The 23,265-nt window shown below is 48.1% G+C and overlaps 1 protein-coding gene across 1 annotated transcript; it reads left to right on the top strand.

The window, feature by feature from the left end:
• The first annotated feature begins 1,438 nt into the window (after positions 1–1,438).
• ENDOD1 (endonuclease domain containing 1) lies at positions 1,439–22,864 on the top strand. The gene is made up of 4 exons (XM_040583652.1): positions 1,439–1,652; positions 11,012–11,080; positions 15,116–15,653; positions 21,440–22,864. The coding sequence occupies exons 1-4, from the start codon at positions 1,579–1,581 to the stop codon at positions 22,571–22,573; spliced, it is 1,815 nt and encodes a 604-aa protein (XP_040439586.1). The 5' UTR covers positions 1,439–1,578; the 3' UTR covers positions 22,574–22,864.
• The last annotated feature ends 401 nt before the right edge of the window (positions 22,865–23,265 follow it).

The raw sequence follows: 23,265 nt of genomic DNA, 5'->3' as shown, positions 1-23,265 counted from the left end.
AGGCGGAAGCGAGCGCTGTGGCAGTGTTGCTGCCTGCGTAGCGATGGTGGCCTTGTCCTACTGGTACAAGAATTATTCATTTAAAAGAAAGAAAGAAAGAAAAAATAATTCTAAATATCTGTAGTGAGAAAGAAAGACTTTGAAAAACAGAGGATGTTTGTTAATCCTTACAAACCGTTAACAGAACATGGCCTTGGGAGAAGGAATAGACACCATAAACACATCAAGCTAAAAGGTTATAAGATAAGCTCAAGGAGAACCAAATAACTAATGAGACTAAACAAATTTATTTCACCCTCGAGAAAAGGAAAGCCTCCTGCTAACAAAGCCCCCTCCCCACAGAACATGTGGGGTGAAAAAAAAAAATGCTGTACAAAGGCTTGTAAAAAACAATGAAAATGAAGTGTCACTAAATGTAATTGTAAACAATTGTTCAAGGTGCATAAAATGTTTTACCATACGTTAAGAGAGGGGCTATCTTTTACCATGCGCTAAGAGAGGGTGATGAGGTGCATCACCACCAACACCCACCTCTGCGCACGCGTGCCATAAACAAATACCTTGACTCAGTACGTGGATCTTGCACACAGGGTGAAGAACCCAGATTTGGGCTAACACTGCCCTCCTCCTCCTCAGGCTGGGGTCAGGCAAGGCCATCTGGGAGCAGGTTGCTCAGGGGCCTGACGTGCGGGCTGGGGCTTGCCCTGGGAGAGGGCCTTGCCCTCAGGTACCACCAGGACATGGCCCTGCGCTGGTCCTGCCTGGGCGAGGCCTTCCCTTGGTGGCCTGCAGGCTCGCTCTCGGTATGGCGGGGACCAGGCAGGCCCTGAGGGAAGGCCAGGGGACAGTTAGGCAAAGGGTGAGGGCTGAGGGCATACTGCAGCCATAACTGAAACCTACTGGTATGACCCACTGTCAGGTCTTCTCTCACAAATTAGCTCATGAATAGACTTGCAAGTTGCATATCTCGGAGGAGTCTTGCCCAGAGGCTGCTTGCTTAATGTAGGAGGCTAGGGAAAAGGCGATGTATTAGTTATATGAAACAGCACTTGGTGGCTTCAGAGTGCTTGCTCTGGTTGTCAGTGCAAAGAGTGATGAGGGAGTGGCTGTGGAAGAGGGAAGGGGTTAAGGAGATAGGGTTGGGAACCTTGTAGGGATGATGGGGAAGGATAGAAACAATGGCTGACAGAGCAAGAGGCAATGCCTCAATCATTCTTTTTGCTCAAAAGTGTGTATTAGCAACATCAGCCTAAGCCCAACTGTTAGTCAGCGAGTCATCCCCCTCCCTTACAAAGAACTCCTTTACATAGGAGTGTATTCATTGCTGTCTCTGTAAAGAAGGCAAAACATGAATGAGTATCACTTTGGGATTAAATTCCCCCTCTAAAAATGCAGTTCCTTTCGTGCGTTTTATGTTGCTTTTAGATGTATGTTATTATCAAACTTCTGTGAATCCACATGAAGGCATGTGGAGTGAAAGGCTCTTTGATGTATCTGCGAATTAACATGGAATCATTTTCCCGAGCGCTCTTCACCCAACGTGCAATTTAGAAGAGAGTCCACAAGAGGCCCCCAAAGATGTTGCTAGTCAGAGCTAGGCAACGGCGTAAATCGCACCCTTGGGGTCAGCAAGCCATCAGAGAAAGCACTTGGTATGCAAAGAAACCATTTTTTTTTTTCAACATCTCATCATAAAGATTAAGCTTCACTCAGAAGTCATGTAAATAGCAACAATAATTATTATGTCATTTCCTAAGAGCCACACCTGTCAGTAACTAAGTATCCACTGTTTAATTTCCTTATCTGCTCAGTCTGCATCCTGTGAAAGGGGCGTATGATTTCTTTCACTACAGGCAGTTTAGACTCAAGATCAAACCTCGCAGAGGAGGCTGGCTTCCCAGTCAGATGGTCAGGAATTCAGTACTGTTGAGTTGCAGATCACAGCAGCCTGAAATCAGTGCATCATCCTATGTTGGTGGGTGTTATTCAGAGATTATAAATCTGTGGACTTTAAATCAGGAGGAACTGTTACGCTAATCTGACTGTGGTGCAGCAGAATGTTGTGTTTTGCTCAATAATCTGTCCTGAAGGCAAAGCCTACTGTTCAGCTGGAATATCCATCTGGTGGGAAGTGTCAGGTCTTAAAGACCTCATGAACAGAACAGACTCCTGCTGGTGGGTTACAGTAAATAGCAAGCATTCTCTATGTGGAAGATTACTTGAAGATGGAAGCTAAAAATCTAGCACAGTCCCTGCTCTGAACAGATGCAATGATTCTTTGAATAGTAAAGGAATGTCTTAGTGTCTTTGGAAAAAAGTTCCCCACAACCCTAAGGTGCTTCCCTTCCCCTGTCTTGTGTGTATCAACATGAAGTACAAATAGCTACAGATGTGTTTTATGATCAAGGGTTTGGTTTCCTTAGGAGACTTGGGCACTAAAGAAGGATATTGGTAGAACAGAGGTGCCTGAGTCCAGACTCTTGAAAACCCCTATTTGGTCTAGTGGCAGAGACACCTAACCTTCACAGGTCCACAACTTCTGGAGTTAAAGGTCTCTAAACATATGGAGTTTTGCCCAATCTTCAACTTATTTGGGCTTAGTTTAGGTCTAAGAAGTTTAGCATCATGCTCTCACTAGGGCCTTATATATATATGTCCCCCAGCTCAAGTGCTGAGAGAGCTTTCAGTTCAGTAAGTATTCTCAGAGCATGTCCAGCACTCACGGATGTCACTACCAGCCTCTCAGCCCCTCTGGGGCACATCCTACAGCCCTTTCATGAGCAGGGCTGACCCCACGTGTGGAGAATCATTGAACCATCAGTCAGGCAGCTGTAGGCTGCTTTGATATTTCGGGACGTTCTGCCCGAGTTGTTGAAGCCAACTAGCTGAGCATAAGGGAAGGAATTAAAGATTCATCGAGAAAGAGAGCATGTATGTAGAAGGGAGCACCAGTCAATTTCAGTGGTACAGCTGGCAAGTGGGAATTCCTGGATTCCAGGATTATGTATTAAAATGCCATCAGATAATGCAAACAACCAGACAGTAACAAAAGCCCAGGTCTTCCTCCTTCGCATGGCTGCTCTAATCACAAAACATCTCAAGGCTGAAGACTTCTTTCTTCCTGTGGCATGCTAAGCTTTGGATCTTTGCATACAGCAATGGGCACCAAGGATGTCCTCAGTTACTCCTCTGCTGAGCAATTTGGCCGTGGCAGCCCTTAGAAAGGTATTGCGTACTGTGTGGAAAACATGAAAAGTCACCACGTCTCTTGATAATTTCCTCCAGTGATTAATTATCCTCACAGTTTAAAACTGCACTGTATTTTTAATTTCAGTTGGCTTTGTTCCCAACCATGGGTGCCTGTTGTGCCTTTCTCCGGTAATTTCAAAAGCCTATTTTCTCACCAGGTGTTTATACTTTGTAATCCAGTCTTGCAACTGCCTTTGGATAAGGTAAACAGCCTGGGCTCTTCTAGTCTCTTAGAATTGTTTCTTTCCTCCCACCAAATTACTCAAGGGCTTTTTCTTGCTCTCTAGACAATTTTTAAACATAAAAAGAACTATTTCAGCGTCAGCTCCACTGATGTGAACTCGAGAGAGAAAATCTTTCTTCCCCCAGCTTTCTACATGGTTGTTTATCTATTTGAGGATCACACTGGCCTTTTTACTCACACCACTACACTGAGTGCTTGAGTTCAGATACGTGTCCATCATGACTTTTGAATCTTTCTCAGGATTGTTGCTTTCTGGATTAGAAAATTCCGTGCAGTCTTTGAGCTGAGATGAATAAACGTTTTTGGCTGTGTTACAGGCATCTGTCTTGAAAAGAAATTCCTTGCTGGTGTCACTGGCATGGCCTCTTAGTTACTATCCCAAATTCTTTTTGGTATCTGCACATATTCTCAGTGCAATCTTGTATTTGCTTGTGGATCACACTGGAAGACCAATATTCTTTGGTTATCTCAGTGCTCTAGGGTGCAGGTCTCTCCTAATGCTGGTCCTTTTCTGAGAATATTGCAAGACTGCAAAAGATGTCGCATCCTGAAAAAGAACAGAAACATTTATGAAAACCTTGTGCCTATTTGGAATCTTGTTAATGTTTTTCTCATCTACTTCTTGGCCTGTAGCGTTATGAAGATTGCTTATGTTTCTAAGGGACTTTAAAAACTTCCTCTTAGCCTTGCCAATGCAGGGATTTTCCTCCATTTCCTGTGTCATTTTTCTGTTCTTTAAATCTTCTCATGTATACTCTTTGCTGTCTGGTTCCCCTTTCTTCCATCTGTAACATTACTCTTGATTGTTGCTTTTCACTGGTTGTTTCTGAATCCAGATGGGAATTTAGTGAAGGCAATTTTCTTTCCTGAATTTTTAGGTCTCCCCCTGTAGACTCTGGGGCTATCTTCTGCCCACCCTTAAAGCACAGCATCAGGGCATGCATTCACCTCTTTCAAAGCAGCGTGGTGGTGCTGGGAACATAAGCATTTTCCACCAGCAGGGCAGAGGTTCGGTGCCAGAATGGAAATCTCCCAGCTTGAATTTTCCCCTTGCCTCCCTTCCTGTAAGAGCCTGTCTTTTGCCATCCGGGGCACAGCTTGCATGGGCTGAGCAGCAGTAAACCCCATTCCTGCTTTGGAGAGGCTGCAGCATGCTTTCTCCCTTGGGAACACTGTGTGCTTTGAAGGATCATGCCTCCTGGCAGAGAAGATTGTCAGGAGGGGAGGCTTGGTGCAGGAATGCTCAGCATCCGAATGGCAACCTTAAAAGAAGTTTGTGGGAAGTTGCTGTTTCCTTGATTGGGAAAAGAACAGAGGCTGGGCAAGGCTGTGACTCAGCCGGTGAGTCAGCAGGGGCTGCTTTCCGATGAGGCCATCATGGAAAAGCTCTCCATCACACCCTCCCTGCTGCCATGGGACAGTAAAAACCTTGTGCTGCTGTGCCTCTGTGCTCACAAAGTCATTCCGGCCCTTAACCTCTTCCCCGCTGCCTCCCACTGCACCATCTCTCCAGCTTTCTGCTTCTGTGCTCCATCCCATCTGGGCTGCTGTCTCCTTTTGTGCCTTCAGTGCTCCGATCCCAGGTGGATTTAGTGGGTGTGAACTCCTGCTTTGCAGCAAGGGAGAGACCTTGTGAATTATTCACAATGGAGGAAGAATCCCGGGAGTCAGCAGGTGTTCCCTGCAAGAAAAGGCACAGAGTGAGGACCTGATCTGGATCCTGCCTGAGGCAGTGATGACCTTCACCAGACACTGCAGACTGTGGTTCTTTTGCTAGCCATTAAACAAGCTGGACCCGTGCTGCAGGTCTGACATACTGGGTTTGAATGCATGGTCTGTTTACTGTGTCTTTCTCTGCTTCCCCATGCGCGCAGTTTTCCACTGAGATTCCAGTGCTCTTTCAACGTGAGACATGATGTCAACCAAAAGGCACTTGGGGATGTGGGGAGGGAGGGTGACGGAGGAATGACTGACGCCCCGAGACACACTCAGCTCATACTTCCTGGCCTCACAGTCTTGGATGCACGCTCAGCTCCATGGAAGCTTTCTTGTTTCTACTGATTTTTTTTTTTTTTTTTGAGCTTGGACAAAGCATATAATTTTAGTCATGCAGTATTTACATTCAGGCGAATGGCCAGGACATACCTCTGTCTATGGTTGCATACACTGGTAACCAAAAATGTGCCACTTTTATTTATTAGCCAAACATTTCTACTAATAGCTAAGCTAATTTTATCCTTTTCTTAATGCTGGCTGACGATGACTCATTCTGGCTGGGAGGAGTCTCAGCAGCCAGGTGCCCAGACTGAAAAAACAGCTTTCTATGAAAGGAAGGGCCGGCAGTCAATGCACCACAGTAGCTCTGGCTCTGGACCTGCTCGCTTTCTCTCTGTCTTCTCTATGTAGATGTGGAACAAAGGAAACTCTGAAGTATTCCACAAGTGAGCTTGTCAGGCAGGATGGAGTGGAGATGCATTTGTCTCTGTAAGAGCCAGCTGCAGCTCTAACTTTTAGCAATAGCATCGAGAACTGGTACCCATATCGCTCTGTAAGGGTTTTTTTCTCAGTTGTAGTTCTTTACCAGTATTTTCTGCCTGAGATAGTCCTCAGTTTATGTGCTATTCTCCCTTAACTTTAGGGTTACTCTCACAGGGCTCCAGGTAAGTGAGGTATCTAGTCTAGGCAAATCTTTAAGGATCCTTTTCTGTTCAGTGGACAGTGACAGGTTCCTCTGGGAGATGATTTGCTCGCTTGTCTTGGGCAGTGCCAGAAAATCATGCCCTGTATTTCATTAGTACATTATAAAGGCAGGCAGAAGATGTTGAGTTTACAAGGTAAAACAGTGTGAGTGGTTTTGTTCCAAATATGAGGTTAAATAAGATGAGATCCTTCTGGATTTAAAATTTCTATTACTGAAAACTTCAAGATGCAATTATGTACTTTTTATAAATGGGGCTGTAAGGAATCGAGCAACCAGTGTGAAAACTTTATCTCGAGTTTCCAAACCAGGAATATAAGGAAGAGTTTATAAGAAGAGTAAAACAGCCAAGTGTCATCCTGACCAAGTTAGAACAAAATTCAGGTTCCTTTCCAGCAACATCTCGGTAGTTCAGTCCTCAAACTCGTTGAAAAGAAGGTAAGCCATAGGCTCAGTCCCCACCCTCTCCAAAGATGCCATATGATTGTACCATGTTTTCCTACCTAAGAGGAATCTAGCTGGTGTCAACCAGCAGTGAGTTCTCTCAAGCACTGTGATAACATTTAGTTATCTTTCAGTTACTAAACTAGCACACTGTGCAAAGGGTTCACTCAGTAGAGAGGCAATTCTGGCTCTGGGAGAGTTTTCACCACTTGCATTGTTCAGTTCAGACGTGGGCAGAAGTGAGTTTACTCTGATTCAGATGAAAACAAAGAACAACAGCTTGGAAAACAATGAACTCTTGACCCACAATTGGGACCAACCAGGTTGATTTTCCCTTAGCTCTTGACTGCAAATGCGCAGTATTTTAGCTGCTGAGGCCTCAAGGGAGCCTTTTGCTTATGTGGGGCTGTGTCAGTACGGAGGGCTGGTGCTCAGGAAATGGGTATTTTTTTCCCAGCACAGCCACAAGCCTGGGGACCTTGAATAACCCACTCTCCCCAAGTCCTGTGCATTTTCTTTTTCATAAAACCACAGAAAATGGACCAAAGGCTTTTGCTCTGCGATCTGTACATACAATATCCCATATAAAAGCAGGCTATGACGTTTGATTTCCTGTATTACAAAGCTCAGAGGGCTTTGCCGTGTAATTTGACTGTCACTTTCATTTGAGCTGGACTTGTACACTGAGTTCTGCTGTGAGGCACGTACTAGGGATGAGGCAGGCTTCTTCTACAAGATCAGTAACCATGACTGAAGCCCCTCTTAGATGGGTTAAGCCTGGCAAAGTTTGTTCCCTTCCTGGGTTTTGATCTGTGTTTTGGGGGTTGGGCAAAGGAGCGGGAGGTGTTCACCTGAAGTTTAAGTAGTTAGTGCTGGTTAGGAATATCAAGACCTGATTGGCAGAGTTGGTTGGTTCAAGATTTGTGGTGGCCGGTTCCTTCAGCTGAACAGGGAGCTCCACAGAAGGTGTAAGCAAAGCCCTACTTTGCAGAAGCAGGTGGCCTTTTGAACAGGGTGTTGCACGCTCCCCTGCAGACTCGGGGCACAGCGAGAAGGCGTGTACTGCAAATGCATCTGCAGACGTGCCTCATCTTGGCAAGACTCTGCCTGTTTCTGTATCATTGTTCCTGAGGATTAGTAACTGAAACCAAACTTCACGTTCCCCTCCCCTCCCTTTCCTGTTCTCCTTGGCCTGTCGCCTGCCATGAGCATGGTGCAGGCAGCCACATCTCATGTCTGTCTCTACAAAAACACGCACATGAAGCAGCTTGTCATCGCTCCTATCCAGTACTACTTTAGCATGCCCTTAGCAACTTTATTTTGCCATCCTTGTAGGTAAAATTTTAAGCAGGAATAGAGAGAGGAGTCCTGGTCCTGTGCAAGGTGCTGCATCCCACTGGTGCGGAGTCCCACCACAGCACAGCGGTTCAACGAGCAGCTGTGGAGGGAAGCACAGATAGAGCTGGTGCCTGCGGGGGTAGAGCTTGCACAGGAATGTTTGGCGTGCTATGAATGTGCATTCTGCACTATTCATGTCTCTCCCCCCTTCAAAATTTCATTGTGTCGGAGCCTGCCTACTCCAACAACTCCAACTTCTGCAGTCTTTACCAGCTATGAGCTCCGTAAGTGGTGCTAGATGGGCCTCAAAGCACTCCCCGTCAGGTGTAAGGATGTTCGGTTAGAAACACATGGAGGGGTTATGCACTGCCTTGTGCTAGGGGAAGGGTAGAGGGCTGGGGTGCTGTCCAGTGCGTTCATTTGGGTGCTACACGGAGGAGATCAACAGCGCTGTGTTGTGGCATGGGCGCAGGGACTGCTGTTGAGAGGCACTGTGAGCGGTGCGGTCCAGGCTGGACTGCAAGTCCTTGCTTTTGTGCTTTCACTAAAGAACTAAAGGACAGAAGGTGTTTCACCTTGTGACTTCATGAATAGGTGACTATTTGTGCAAAGCTGAATAGCAAGCAGCCCAGGGCAGCAGGACAGTGACTAGCGCACTCTTACAGGAGTGAGGCCGTTGGCTCCAAACCTCTCTTGCCTCCTGATGGAGGAAAGACTAAAACCTCCTAGATGCTGGTACTAAGCTTAAGAGAGAGCGAGAACAAAGTTATCTTTCTTGAGTGCCTGCAGCCAGGAGAGGATTCATGGCTACAGATCTTGAGGGTATGCAGGCTTTTAATTCTCTTTGCGAAGCAGTGCTGAAGACTTAGATTTTGTCATGAGTGGCTGCCTAGTTCACTAGGGTCCCTGGGTAATGTGCTGGCTTCTACAGTTTCTGTTGTGTATCCTCTGGGGAGCCATTAACACCTACTCTGAGGTCTTGAGCTTTACTGCTTGGAAGGAGATTTAGACATGAAACACGACAGCACTGAAGCTGAGTGCACCCTGAGTATCACCTGATGAACCAGTGCTTGTTTGGGGACTGGCTGCTCCTCAGCCGGGTATATGACAAGTGTTACACAGCAACTCGTTACACAGACGAGTTAATACCGTCTCCCAAGAAAGTAAAGTCAGACAATTACACAGCAGATCCCAGCAGAGCTGCTGCAAAGTCCGGCTCTTTTCCTCTGAGCTGTTTTTGAAATAAGGAGGCTCCCTGGTCTGTTCTGCAGAAGTCTAGGGATTTGCGTTTTTAATTTAACCTGCAGTCCCAACTAGCCACTCGTTTATTTAAAGCATTAATTTAAGGCCAGTACTTCCTTCCACCCTACTGTCAGCTAGTGTGACTAAAAGCACTGCTGCTTTTGTTTTGTAGAGGAAATACTTTGTCCTGGCTGTCATACACAAATGCTGTTCTGTGAACTCTAAGGGCAGAAGCTGTGTGCTGTACTCATGGCAGTGACGGGACCCCCAGACTGGTGATTGTGTTTTTTACATCTGAATCTTTCCCCAGACAGTACTGGCCAAGAAGCAACACGTGGAAAATATGATATTACATTTACGTCTAGCAGCAGCTGCAATGTGTATTTCAGTAGCAAGGCCAAAGCCTGAAAGGAGCACGGAGGAAGACCTGTTTGCTCTTCCCACATACAGCCAACACACTTGATTTTTCACAGGCTAAATCCCTGTGGTGACAGGAGCACGTTAGGTCCTGCCCACGGTTTGTCTGACCAGCTGCTGAGATCCTGGGCTCACTTTACAGCCAGTGCAGGGACAGAGGCACATCTGGAGGATGCCGTCTTGTTCTCACCTGGCCGTGTAGGATGATGCAAGTCACACCCTTGTGGTGCCTGCTTCTCTGCTTTGGCGATTGGGATGACTGGGCTTCATGTGGGCATCTCCACTGCTGATCCGAGTGGCATGGAGGGTGTCAGAGTCAGGGAGCAGCTGGAACCTCACCTCCATCTATCAGGTCTGGCCAAACAATGCAGAACACCCCACTGCTCCTCCCACTGCTTGGTTCCAAAACGCAGTGGTGTAACTGGAGACAGGCAGTCCTGGGTGTGGCTGCTATCTTGCCTCTTGATTAAAGCTTCTGAATCCTGCCAGCAGGTTTAGCTTTCTCAAGAGTTACGGCTTTCTCATTCTCTCTTCTGAGATGATGCAAGCCTAACAAGTCCGTACCTCTAATTTTGTTCCCATTCATCAGTCTTCTGTCAGTGCAGGCTGTCGGGAGCTGTCTCACACCTTGTTTTCAGGCAGCACCTAGCACAGCGAGTTCTCAGCACTGAGAGATTTGCACCGCACTTTTGAAAAAATAAAATATAATAACTAATAAGAAGTCAGTAATAATACCTAGAAGAAAAGCATGCAAATGGGTAACTTTCCTGTCCCAGATTTAATGTGTGACAGAAGTGTTGTGGCTCTGACCAACTGACAATCTGCAGAACAAAGGCCATTACAGTTGAAGCATCAGTTCTTTTATTGTGGTTATTAATTGTATTTAAAAGCATCTCTTGATTTAAAGAATGAAAATGTTGGAGGTTTCAGCACATCTCTCAATAACTTGTTTTGATAGTTAATAATTTTCACTATTAAAAACCTTGCCTAGTACTGCTAATCTAAATTTATCTTACTTCTGCTGTCAAGCATGGGATTGTCATTGTACTTCTTTCCAACAGCCTGAAGATTAACAGAGATCTCTTGAGGCTGAGGGCTGTGGTAAAGTGCCAAAGGATGTACCCTTTGGACTGTATTAATTTTATTCAGTATTTATGCAGTGCATTTGTACTTCATGGTTTACAAGGTCCCTGTCAGACTCCCACTGTGCAAGTTTTTGTACAAACCCAGAACCTGTCCTAATGGTGTTATCACCCAGAGAGCAGTATGTTTGAGTGCTTCATCATTACCAGTGATCTTCCTCTGACTGTGCACCGCAGACAACCTCTTCCATAATATTATGTTTTAAACCCCCTCATCTTTTTCTCTTCTGATTTTAGCTGTGACACAACTTCGAGGCATCTGCTGGCTGCAGTGGTTGAAGATTGTGAGTGTGGCCAGGAGGAAAGGTAAGTGAGGAAGCAGAGGACCCAGATCAGCACCTTTGGCTCAGAGTCTGAGGCAGTTAGCGGCCTCTCACTGACCCACTCTTGTTTGTGAGCATCAAGGCAGATGGTGAGCAACAAGGCAGCAGGGTTTATGGTGAGCCATTCCTCACTGGCACACAGAGCACCACGGAGAAGGTGCAAAGACATCTGTGTGAACACCTATCAAGTAGGCAGCAGAGACTGGTATCAAGACTTGGCTTAAGATGGGAATCAAAATCCAACAGCATGTTGCTATGCAATTCCCCCAAGAGTTTATTGTCCTTCTGCCTTCCTGGCCCTTGAATCTCTTAGTTTTAATAGGAAGATTGTTTTGCTCCTGCTTTTCTCCCTAGCTCAGCAATGGGCTCTTTTCCCAGAGCAAGTTTTTAAGCTAATTTCAAAAAAAGGCTGTTTCCCCATGAGACAGTGAGGAAGCAGTTGTGCTCTCTGACGTGCCATGGCACGCCTGCGGGCACTGCTGTGCTCCAAGCTCAATCTGTGGTACCTCCACTGAATCAGGTGGTGTCTGTCCAGTGGGACTTCTTGCCCTTACAGACACTTTTTTTCTTCCTTTCCTTCTCAGAAGAATGGGACAGTCACATACAGCACTGGGGGCCCACCCAGAGGTCATAGTAGGAGACTGGAGATCTGGCCTGGAAAAATATTTGGAGTCAAGAATGTTTTGAAAGACTAGACTAGAGGGGTCAGGCATGTGAGGACAAAGATTTGCTATTTGTAGCAAGTCCAGTGTCAGCTATGTGAACAGAGAGACGGGGCTGGAGCTGCAGTGTGGGAAAGCAGGCAAACAAGCCTGGCAGCTTCTTTATGGCTGAAGGGTTTGGATGCTGGCATGCTTCTCAGGTTTGTTTTGCAGGGAGGTATTCTTTTCTTTGAGACATTGGTCTTGGTGCTTGAGACCCTGGGGGGAAGCGGAAGACTGGTCATCCATGTCAGGTCAATGAAGATGGATGAAAACCTCCTTTCATTCTCCTTTTCCCCCTCTTCCTCCTAATGTTTTCTCCTCATTTTCTTATCAAGAAGGAGACAGCTTTCCTCAGCTTGCTCTCATCTCCTCACTAGACCCATCACGATCTGCCTCTTGGGTTTCCTCTCACATATTTCCATTCATTTACCTTCTTAACCTTTCCTTAGTATGCCAGTTTTTAAAGAATGCAGATGATTCTCAACTCTAATTTTTGTCCAATACCCTGCTTTTCCTCCTGGTCAACACCGGTTTCTGGATCCTTACCTCTTTTCTTGCCCTCCCCTCTCGCCAATTTCTCTGTCTTTAATTTCTTTTCTGTCATATGCTTTATCTCCGGTATTCCTTGCAAAATCTGTGCCCATACAGCCTACTACCTGCAGCCTTGCCTATCGTCACACACACCTCTGCCTGCCACTGAGAGATCATTTTCTCACATGTCCCTTAGACCACATCACCTGCCTCTTTGCATCTTCCCTGGGCTCCCTCTGCTCCATCATGTCAAACATCATGCCTGCACCGCTGGCACCGCTGGGCTTGTTGCACTGTCACCCCTTGGTGGGTTTGGAGGAGGCACCCCCAGATCCCATGAGGCCATACCGCCACCACCAACTCATGCTGCCCACTTCCAACCCAATGTACATTTTGCCAGAGGCCTTCTGCTCACGTCAACAGCCTTAGGGCTGTTTTGGATTTGATCTTAATACTCCCTTTGGCATCACTCCCTGTAGATAACACTCCTTATCACTGTCTATAGTCATCACTCCCTGTGATGCCTATAAAAACGTGTGATAGCAGATAAGCTACCAAGCAGAATTGTCAAAACCTCTGACCAACTCCATCTCACCGTGTTTGACTCCTTTGTCTGTCTGTGATCCCTTGGCTGAGAGTATGATCCTCCTGGGGCATGACAATCCTTTGGCCTTTATCTTCCCAGCACAGTGAGTGCCACAACATGATCATGGCACTAGTCTCTTTAGTAATACTGATGTTGGTAAGAACAGAAAATTACACATAGCTCCACATTCAAGGGGTGCAACAGCTGTCTTAAATTAGATAGAAACTAGAAAGGGGCCTCGCCTGGAGAGAAATGGGATTGGGAATGAAGGAGTGGAACTCCATGCTGGCTTTCACACTGATGCTCTTCATGGGAGATGAGAGCCTGAGGGTCTTGCTCTTCAGGCTGAGTCAAGGGTTATCTGTTTTCTGGTAAACACAGAGCTAGTTAGGCAGGCAGACCCCAGCCTCACAGACTGAAAGGAAAGAGCTGCTCAGAGTTCCCAAAAAGCAGATTAGGAGCCCATGAGGCTCAGAAGACAGCTTGGGGCTGTGCATCAGATGAGACGGGCGCTGCTTTGGTGCAGGACATTGATGAGCAGATCCAGGACAGAGGCAGGATGTTTCCTGGTGGAAGTCATCAATCTGTTCAGCATGCTGGTCACTGTTACGCCCTTCTCGAGACACCTCATACTGCTTTTTCATTGGATTGGGACCATGCCTATCCTGAGGTGATGTGTGTCAGTCTTGGAGTGAGGTGTTTAAAGGCAACACATGGCCTAGGTTTGGCTGGGGAGCAGGGCTTACCATGCTTGTGAAAATATTTTCTCCTGCTACTCAGGCATTTGCAAGCCTGGGACCAGGAAAACATCTAATAGCTGAGGTTTAGGTTCAGTTCTTGATTTCCCAGGAGCCTTTTTACATCCAGGGAAAAGAATTTTTAAGCCTGTCTTCTGGAGCTGCTGTCTTCAGGTCAGGCTGTGTCTGTGCTTTCATTTCCATAATTCTTCAGAACATGACTAATGCTTCCTGTCAGGGCTGGGTGACCAGGCATCTGCCTGGACCAAACCCAAGCCCACTTATTATCTGTTGTTCCCCAGCCTGTCCAGCTTGCCTTGTCTCCCCCAGCTGATAACACCACACCAGGAGATGCTGATGTATTTTCTTGCCTTGATACTTCTAGAAGTCATCCTTACACAGAGGAATGATAGTCTTATTTTAGTGCTTTTACAGGCTGCTTCTCTGCCCTTGTGCAGGCACTTTAACCACCCGCTGTACCATTTCATCATTTGCAATATAAATTACTCCTTTGTCATCTGCAAAGCACCTATGGGTTGGTAGCACTTGGAGGTTTTTGGTTGGAAGTCACACTATAAAAGGGACCTGTGCCTTATTGGCACCCAGAATTTTTAAAGTTGTTGGCAACACAGCGGATCATATATAACTTCTTGGGTGGGAAAATGCACATTTTCTTGACTCTGGGGAAGTGCTCTGCAGTCTCCTTTGCATCCCCACTATTCTGAAAATACTCATTTTCCCAGTAATTGAAGGAACACAGCCTTTTTTTACCCAGCAGTAGCCAAGGTATGATATCATAAACTCAGAGCAGCAATTTCATTCCCTTTAGGTAGATTTTTTTTTTGTGTGTGTGCAGTTCTATGGTTTGGTCAAAATATTCAGACGTGGGTGTTGATGAGGGGCATGTGATCCGAGGGTCTTCATCCCTCTGTCTCTTGTCAATGTCTTCTGAGGGAGGTGGTACTGGAGCGTTTTGGGTGCCCCATACAGCTCCAGGAGAGGCAGGAGGAGGACGCCTTTCCGAGGACGCCTTTCCCAGGCACCTCAGCAGCACATGGTTGCCAGCAACAGTGAGGACAAACACCCCGAAAGGGGCAAAGCGGGTTCCCAGCAGCTCCAGTATCCTGCCACCTCTCTTCTTCCTCTCCGTCTCCCTCCCTCTCCCCCTCCTTTGGCCGAACTCACAGCTGGAGTGGGCAGCTAACACCTTCTTCAGGGCGGTGAATCTGACTTTGCAGCATCCCCCCCTGGCAGCCCCAGGAAGATTTCTGGCTGCGACTGCCAAAATCCCTGCCGGGGACTGTGCTGCAATGCAGCACACCACACCCCCGCGGGCGCGCAGCCCCAGCCCGGACAGCCGCTGCTGCTCAGCCCTAGCCTTGCGCCGACGGCGGCTTCCCTCCTCCTCTTCCCGACGAGCCCGGATGATTCCAGGTTGCTTTTGGCATTCCCTCCTGCAGGCGGTTGGCGTCCGCAGCGTGTGTCAGCGCAGCCTGGCGCACGGTCGGCTCCCCAGCGCTGCGCCTGCAGAAAGCGCTGGCTCCCCGCAGGGATCGGCTCTGGTTTCCCCTCTCGTTTCCCTCGCACGCTACACCCGAATTCCAGACGCCTTCTGGCTGCGCTGCTGCATGGACTCAGAGCCCAGGTCCTTTGCCATACCCAGCGGAGGCAGACGGGGCTTCCCGCAGCTCCAGGGAGCGGACCATGGAGACATCAATCGTATTTTTGCTTTGCATCTCAGTTTTCCCAGGCTTTTCCCAGGGCAGAGTTGTTGGAGAGGATGAAACCGGTTTTGCTGAGTGTAATATGTTCTTCTCTGGACAAGTCCCGCCCGAAGGATTTACAGAGCCGTTCCACGTGAAAATCTGTCAGCAATACAACAAAAAGCCATGCTTCGCAACCCTCTACAGTACTAAAGACAAAATACCTCTTTATTCAGCTTTTAAGTATACAAAGCCAGGCCAAAATGAGGAGGAGAACTGGCTGGTGGAACCGCAGGTAAGTCAGCTTTTCCTTCGCTGTAAAACAAATGTTCCTGGAGAATGTTTCCTCTGGGGTGAAGCTGGGGCTAGGATTTTGCAAAGAAGGCAGGAGCTCTGCTCGTGGAACTTCTTCCCATATTAATTTAACACAAGCAGAACTTATTTCTGTGCTTGGAACTGAGCAAACAAATAGTTCCTTGTCCCACAGGGCTTATAATGAAAGCTCAGAGACTGCTGCATGTGATGTGTAATGCCAGGGGAGAGGAAAGGCATCTTTGACACCAGCTGATGCGTCTGTCCTGCCTAGCCAGCTATCGCGAGCAGGGGGTACTGCTGGTGGGTAGCAGCGTTAAACATCGCAGTGTCAGGCTGAAGTTCGTTCTGTTGCCAGTGTGATCACAGTGTTGATAAGAATTCTTTAGCTTCGCTGCACAGGGATAAAACATCCATTTGTGGTTTGCCAAGTTGACTCTGCAGCTTTTTGTTGTGTCCCTGTGTTGCAGACTCCAGTAGGGAAATGTGTCCTGGAATGTGCAGGCTTCAGTCAGGTCAGAAGTGTGCGGTGTAAAATGAGTTTTGCCAGAGCCTCAGTGGTTTCTGTCTCCCCTGACATTTGGCATGTGTAAGCAAGTCCTACAGGCTGATAGATGTAAAGGAAATGCTTAAAAAAATTGCTGGTGCCCTAAGAGAACACCCACGCTTTACCTCTCTTTTTTTGCCATGTTTCAGGTTTTTCAGCAGTGGTCACGGGGAATTCTGTAGCAAACATCAAGCTACCCACGTGTATTGCGCTCAGGAAAGATTGGCAGTGTGCGAGAGTGCTTGGTCAGGGTGGGCATGGCTGCAGGACCAGAGCAGCGTGTTGGGAGCAGGGCCCTCAGGTGCTGGGTGGTGGATGTTGCCAGAATCAAAGCTCCCCCCTGTCCTGGGAGAATGGCTGCTCTACTCATTTTCCTCATGCGGGGTGATGAGATACTAAAGCCGCAAGGTCACAGGCAGTGAAGACAGGAGGTCCTATGTCCCTCTCTTCACTTCGGACTGTCCCCCTGCTCTCTGGGCTGGATTTTGAGTTGCAGGAGTTCCCAAGGGCCTTTTGATCTGTTCTCCTTCCACTTCACAGATGGCTGGGGGGGGGTGTGTGTGCATCTGCTTGCCCTTTTAAAACAGAGGGAAGATTTTCGCAGACTCTGCTGTTATGGAGTTGAGGAAGGGTGGTAAGTTTTCAAAGCACAAAGAGGACCTAGGGGAGCAAAGATCTTTGCTCAGTGCCATGGAGGCAGCGAGGCGAAGTGGCAGAAATCAGGTCCTTTCCCATTTGCCTTGGCTACTGACACCCTTTGTCACCTTTAGCTGCCGTATCTCCTCCTGCTCCTTGTGATTTGACTCACCAGACCTGCCCAGGCAGGCTGGGAAGGCGTTCCTGTGATTGAGCTGTGGGCAGCCCCTCCACAGCAGCTTCAGTTCTCCAGCACCTCCCTCCACCTGGCTCCCTGGCCCTCCCTGCCCCACCCCTCTTCACCCCTCACCTCGTCACCCCTCACCTCGTCATCGTCCTTGCTAGCACTCTGGAGCCCCAAACCGTGTGCCTCCTGCCACCAAAACCTACTACAGCCCCAGAAATAATTGACCAAGTGCTACTGGCTCCTCCAGAGCACCCTTATGGGTTACTGTGGGTCTGTTGTTAGTCTACACCAATAGGTCCCCTTTACCCATTGCTGAAATGCAGGTGTCTTAGAGGTGGGAGGTAGCAGCTTTGCAGTTCACTGGAGGAACCTCAGCCTGAGACACAAAAACTACTAGGAAAAAAAAAATAAATCTGCAGAAGAATCTGTGAGAAGAAGTCAGGACTACAAAAAATTCCTCTTACTCAAGAAATAAGCACGCACCCCTCTGTCAGACACTGCCACACCAGATCTGGGAGGAGAAAGTGGGGAAGAAATTTCATACTCGTTATGTGTGTTCCTATCAAGGCTAGGTCGGAGGGTGAGGAAAGGTCGGATGGCTGCTGAAGGGAACCCGAACTCTTAGCAACAACTGCTCTGCAGCATAGTCCCATGAGGTTATATTGCCTACTTTGTGATTTCCTCACTGAGACGAGGATAGCCAGGTGTAAGCAGGCTTTGCTGTACAGCAGCGTGTGCTTACGCCTACGTGCACGCACGCGGAGATTCAGACACACAGCAAGCAGAAAGAAATCACCATAAAAACACTCAGCCCTCTGGTGAGGGCCTCAGGGTTGTCAGATTTTTTTTGGGGGATAACGACGTAAGTGGTGAGGGCACTGTCTCACTCCCTGCGTGCCTACCTCCTCAGGAATGTCGGCCTGAGGAACGAATGCCCGATGTCGCACAGAGGCAGTAACTGGGTGAGAAGTGTGAGGAATGTTAGTTCCGCCCACTGCCAATTGGCAGCTGGAAACGGCGAATTAATTCAGCAATTAGTGAAAAATTAGAGAGCAGGAAGGGTAGGCTGATGAGCAGGGTACTGATGGGACTTCCTCAGGCTCAGGTCTGAAAATCTGCCCTGCCACAGATTTCCAGGGGGTTGAGAGCAAGTCACTTAGGTGGCTTTCACCTCATGCTGTTTCAGTTGTCTGAAAACCTGTGGGTTTTGCTCTTTCTGTAGCTTAGCGAGAGATGGAAAACTCCGGAGTTGCTTTTTCTGTCCTAACGTGTGAAGGGCTGTATGAATTACCTTGTGTTTTCGTTTGGCTGATGGCTACCAGCGGCCAGATGACCAAGGTAGGATTTGCATTGCCCAGAACTGCTCTTGCCACCTCTCTTGTTTGACAGTCAAAAGAAACAGGTACTTCTAGAGCCACTCATGTGAATGTCCTGCAACAGAAGCCTTGGGGTAAGATGCGTTGCGCCTCCTCCCTGAGAAATGAGTCCCACGCTAATGTTGGATGAAATATTTCCACTGCAATCAAAGGCGTCAGAGTGCCTGAGGCAGTAGCAAGGGGAGTGGGATGCTGAAGTTCACCTGGGATCCTAAGTACTAGGGTGGGGAAGGTGGGAGGTAACAGCGTCCTGCCTTGTGAAATGACGACGCTTGATGGAAGCTGCCTGTGCTAATAACTGTGTGGCCATACTTCTAATCCCCCTCTGTCCCTTCTGTGAAACTGCAATCCATGCTTTATGAAAAACATCAATATTGTTAGGTGCTTACATCCATACAGGTGTTCAGATGTATAATTTATTTTTAAATCCCCGTCCTATGAATGATGTGTTTACCTGGCTGTTTGCATCTTGCCTTCAGCTGTTCCAGGTTGTTTGGACAGGTGGCTTTGTGGCTGGCCCCGTGAATGCAAATATGCTTTGATAGTGACACAAACCAAAAGCTTTTTGAAACAGTGAGGAAAGGTAGCTTGCAATGCAGATTAGATGCAGTGCTGGAAACAGCTTGCTTTTGGGGCTGAGCTGGAGGAGGGACAAAAACATCAGTTACATATGAGTTATTACAAACCATAATATGAGTTATTATAAGCATAACTCAGTGATGTCAGAGCCTTACACACAAACAGCACACAGCCACATTTTTATCATGTTCTGTTTTAATTGCACCTAAACAATCCCAATGGTATGTGCAAAAGGCTGCAGCTGAAGAGGTAATTGGGGACATATTTTCTTGATAGGCAGCTCAAGGTTTGCATGCATCAGCTCATAAGGAGGGAAAATTACATTTATATCATCTGCTCCTTGTAGGCTGGGAATCTCTGCCGGGAGCCAGAGCTGACCCGTCTTGGGTCTACATGTCCTTGTGGTGCAGCAGCAGCCCTGCCATGGGAGCGAGAGTGGATGAGGGTTCAGCAGGTGTGTCAGGCTCAGAAGGGCCTTAGCGTGGAGGGCAGTTCCCAGGCATAGCCTTGCACCTGTGCCTGCTTCCCTGTCACCTGTACTGTGGGATTAATCACACCGGGTGCTTCCCTTGTCCCATGGCATAACACTGTCATCTCATCAGAGCAGGGAGAATTAGTTGTGGGGACAGGAAGGGACAGTGATTTTGTGGAATGCAAAATGTCTGGCCTCATCAGCCAGCTGCAGCGCGTGAGGTGTCTGAGCAAGAGGAGCAGAATAAGGCAGAAGAGCCTTCTTTTAAGTGGCGTATTTAGAAAAAGCTGTGGCGTGTGCATCAGCACATAGGACTTGCTGTGATCCTCCTGGTCCTGAAGCAATAAAGCATCAGATGCTCCAAAATGAAGTGCAAGAAACCACCTTAGCAGGAGGTGGGAGTAATGCAGCCCTCTGCAATGGCCAGCGTTGGCACTGTGGCCGGCGTTGGCACTGTGACCAGCCTTGGTGCAGAGGGAGCCCTGAGCCTGGACTGCAGGGACCTGGCTGATGCAGGAGGCCAGCCAGAGCTCAGTTCCCACAGTGACGGTGACGGATAGGTGCTGACACTTGCTGGCACTAGCCCTTTCACCCTGACTCTCAGCACAAGCTGGTGCAGAGCTGTGGAGAGGTGATGCAGCACTATGAGGATGCAAACTCTGAGTAAGGTTGCAAGGACGTAGTTGGACATCTGTCCAAGTGCACGGCAGGGTGGCCAAGGAATGAGAAGGGATGACTGCAGAGTGGTTCAAGGTAGATTATGAACTGTCTGACATAAATGTCTCCAAAGTACGTATTACATAGTGCAGTAAACAGTCTACAGGCCAGGAGCAAAGACAGCAGGTTTAACTGGGCCAGCACAGTGCTGGGAGCTGAGGGCCACACAGCCTCTGAAACACAGACTGCAGGAGGCAATGACTGCCAGAGACTCTCTGCCACCCCTGAGCTTCTACCAACACGCTCACCCTCTAATATGGTAAATAAAATGAGGATCCGGCACAACCCCTCAGGGGCAGCTGCAGGCAGTGTCAGTAGGAGTGTCTGTAAGAAGGAGTGTCAGTAAGGAGCAGAGCGAGCTGTGGCCACCCAAGAAAGACCTGAGCATGATGCCCTGGCATTTAGCACTTGTGCTCTGATTGCTTGTTACCTCCCCGTGCATGGCTTGGTGCGTGACTCCAAGATGAATTCCTGCTGGAGCAATTACTACCTCTGGCTCCGTGGCATGGGAATGGCAGACATGAGCAGGTAGCACAGATTCCATTAAGGACCTGTGGTGATGGTATCTTCACCCGTGTTATGCCAGGAGCTGTGTGAACCATTAAGGGTGTGGTTCAGACTATTAGTGACATGAGGTTCAGACTAATGACAAGCACTGAGGGAGCCCTAGGAGCTCATTGCCGTGTCTGTGTTCAAGGCAGGGAGGTTCAGGTCACCTGCCAAGGTGCCTGGCTTCATTTTGGCTTACACAACCAGTAGTGAGAGGTAAATGCCTTTTCCAGGCATTTTATATACCATGAGTTTTTATCTTCATGGCTTGGATTTGTTAGTTCAAAGGGACTGAATTAAGGTGCTGTGGTAGGTGCTTAAATGAACTGGAGCTACCAGCAACGTAGTAGGTGAGAACAAGGCCATCTATTGGTCTTAAAAAGCTCTTCCAGAAAAAAAAAATTGCAAGTTAGAGGCTTGATGCAGGGTGGCTGGTGAGATTCTGGTGGTTGTGTTGTGCTGTGGACCAGACTGGAGAGCTGCAAGCATCCCTTGCAGCCTAAGCCAAAGTGTTTGGCAGGGCAGCTAAGTAGAGCATACGCTTCTCTGAAGTGCTACAAGGAAAATAAGGAGGCAGTGCAGGATGTGGTCCGAGGCAGGGTGTGTAGTAGCAGTCATAACAGAAAATATACTTCAAGCCCCATTTCGCATGTTGCTTTCTAGGGAGGCAAATTGCACCCAGTAACTCCTTTCTCTACTATTTCAGATAGATGATCCAGAAAATGACCTGCATGAGATGGTGCATGAAGCCGATGTCGTTGGCACTGTGGCCAACCTTGGCGCAAATCAAGCCCTGACCTCAGACTACGTGGGCTCCGGTTATGAGAGAGGGCTGCTCAATCCCAGCGTGCTCCATGAGGAGGATTTCCAGATGGCCACGTACACACTCACAAACGCTGTCCCTCTGAGCCCATCTCTGAGCAAAAGTTGGCACAGAGATATCAGGAGGGTAGTGGAGCAAGCTCTGGTCCCTCACTGCTCCAGGAAGGATCATCTGTATCTCCTTGTGGGCGCAATTCCTTCCAGTGTCCGAGTTAAAGGCAAGGTGTCGGTGCCAGAGAGCCTCTGGCTGGCAGCCTGCTGCGATGGTCCAGAGGGATGGTCCCTGGGACTAGTGAAAAAAATGAATGATGAAAACAGCCTGGTGGACCTCATGGTGGGAGAGCTGGAGAAGCAGCATCTATCAGGAGTTCACTTGTTCAAAGGCAGCTGTGGGAAAGACAAGCAAAGCCAGGAGAAAACAGAAGCAATACTACAAGCTCTCAGTCAGATCCGCTCTGGAGATCAAGCAGGAACAAGTGACAACCAGGAGGCCCAAGACAGCGGCTTGGTGAGAAGAGTGGCTGGCATCATTGCCACCCCTTTTATCAAACTTCTGGAACTCCTCATCTATGTGTTTGTGGAGCTGGTGAAATTTGTGTTTTATTTCCTGTGGCTTGTTATCAAGCGGGTTGGTGGTACAGTTCTGGATGGAGTCTACAGCCTGTGGAATGGGGTGGTGTCCTACCTTAAAGCCATCAGCATGGTGCTCATCAGCATCCCCTATGATGTGGGGAGGGTCATTATCAACATATTCCTGGGCTTCCTGCAAATTGTTCAAGATGTGGCAACCCTAACCTACAGGATTCTGCGCATCCCTGTGGAGTTTGTCCTTCACCTGGCTGCTTTCCCTTACCACTCCATCTGCGCCATTCCCTCTGTCCTCAAAGACCTGGCCATGGGCATCGGGGGCACCTTCTCGCTGGTCATCGATGCCACGGCTGCACTTCTGCATGGCTTTTACTACGTGGCTGGTCACATAGTCAAACGGTTTGTTCCTAAAGGCTCCTCTGATGACTGATAGGGATGGAAACCAAGGCTGCAAGGACACGGAGTGAAGGAGGAGTGGGGCAATGCTTTAAGATACGTGGCCAAACGCTGTCAAATTTGTTCTGGTATTTATTGTAGTGACATTAATAATAATGAACCAACTGGGGAATAACAGGGAGGGCTGAGGTAATGTTGTCAGGGGTCACCACCATTGTAACTCAAGTTCTGTCTGTTGTAAAGTGTTTGGGTTTTATCAGTGCAGGCCACAAAGTTTCTGTGATTTTCAGATGTCAAGATGCTTCCTCTGGAAGATGCGCACTAACCGTGGTATGAGGTTTATTTCTTTCCGGCTTTGATAACACTGAGATCTACACACTGGCGGTGATCTCTGTAGAAGCCCATCCCTACCCGGAAGGAGGTGGTGGTCAGGGGAGCCTTTCAGTTATGGAGGGTTTTCCAGGACCTGGAGAAAGAAGGAAGCAAGGGTGCATGAATTTGGAGTGGGAAAACAGCAGGGAGAAGGGTGGGATGGGGACAAGGTCCTGCTGTTGGTTGCGCTGCTTATTGCCCTGTGGTCCCAGTGGTAGCGAGGATGCAGCTGGGTGTACCTCATAGCTGTCAGGCCATTCCAGGCAGCTGAAATCACATGGATCTCACTGTCAGGAAAGACCCGTTGCTTGTTCTTTCACATGGTGGGAAAACACTTTCCATTAGACATACCAA

This window comes from Falco naumanni, chromosome 2, assembly GCF_017639655.2.
Source record: "Falco naumanni isolate bFalNau1 chromosome 2, bFalNau1.pat, whole genome shotgun sequence".
Taxonomy (NCBI): Eukaryota; Metazoa; Chordata; class Aves; order Falconiformes; family Falconidae; genus Falco; species Falco naumanni.
This window is presented reverse-complemented; position numbering and strand designations above follow the sequence as displayed.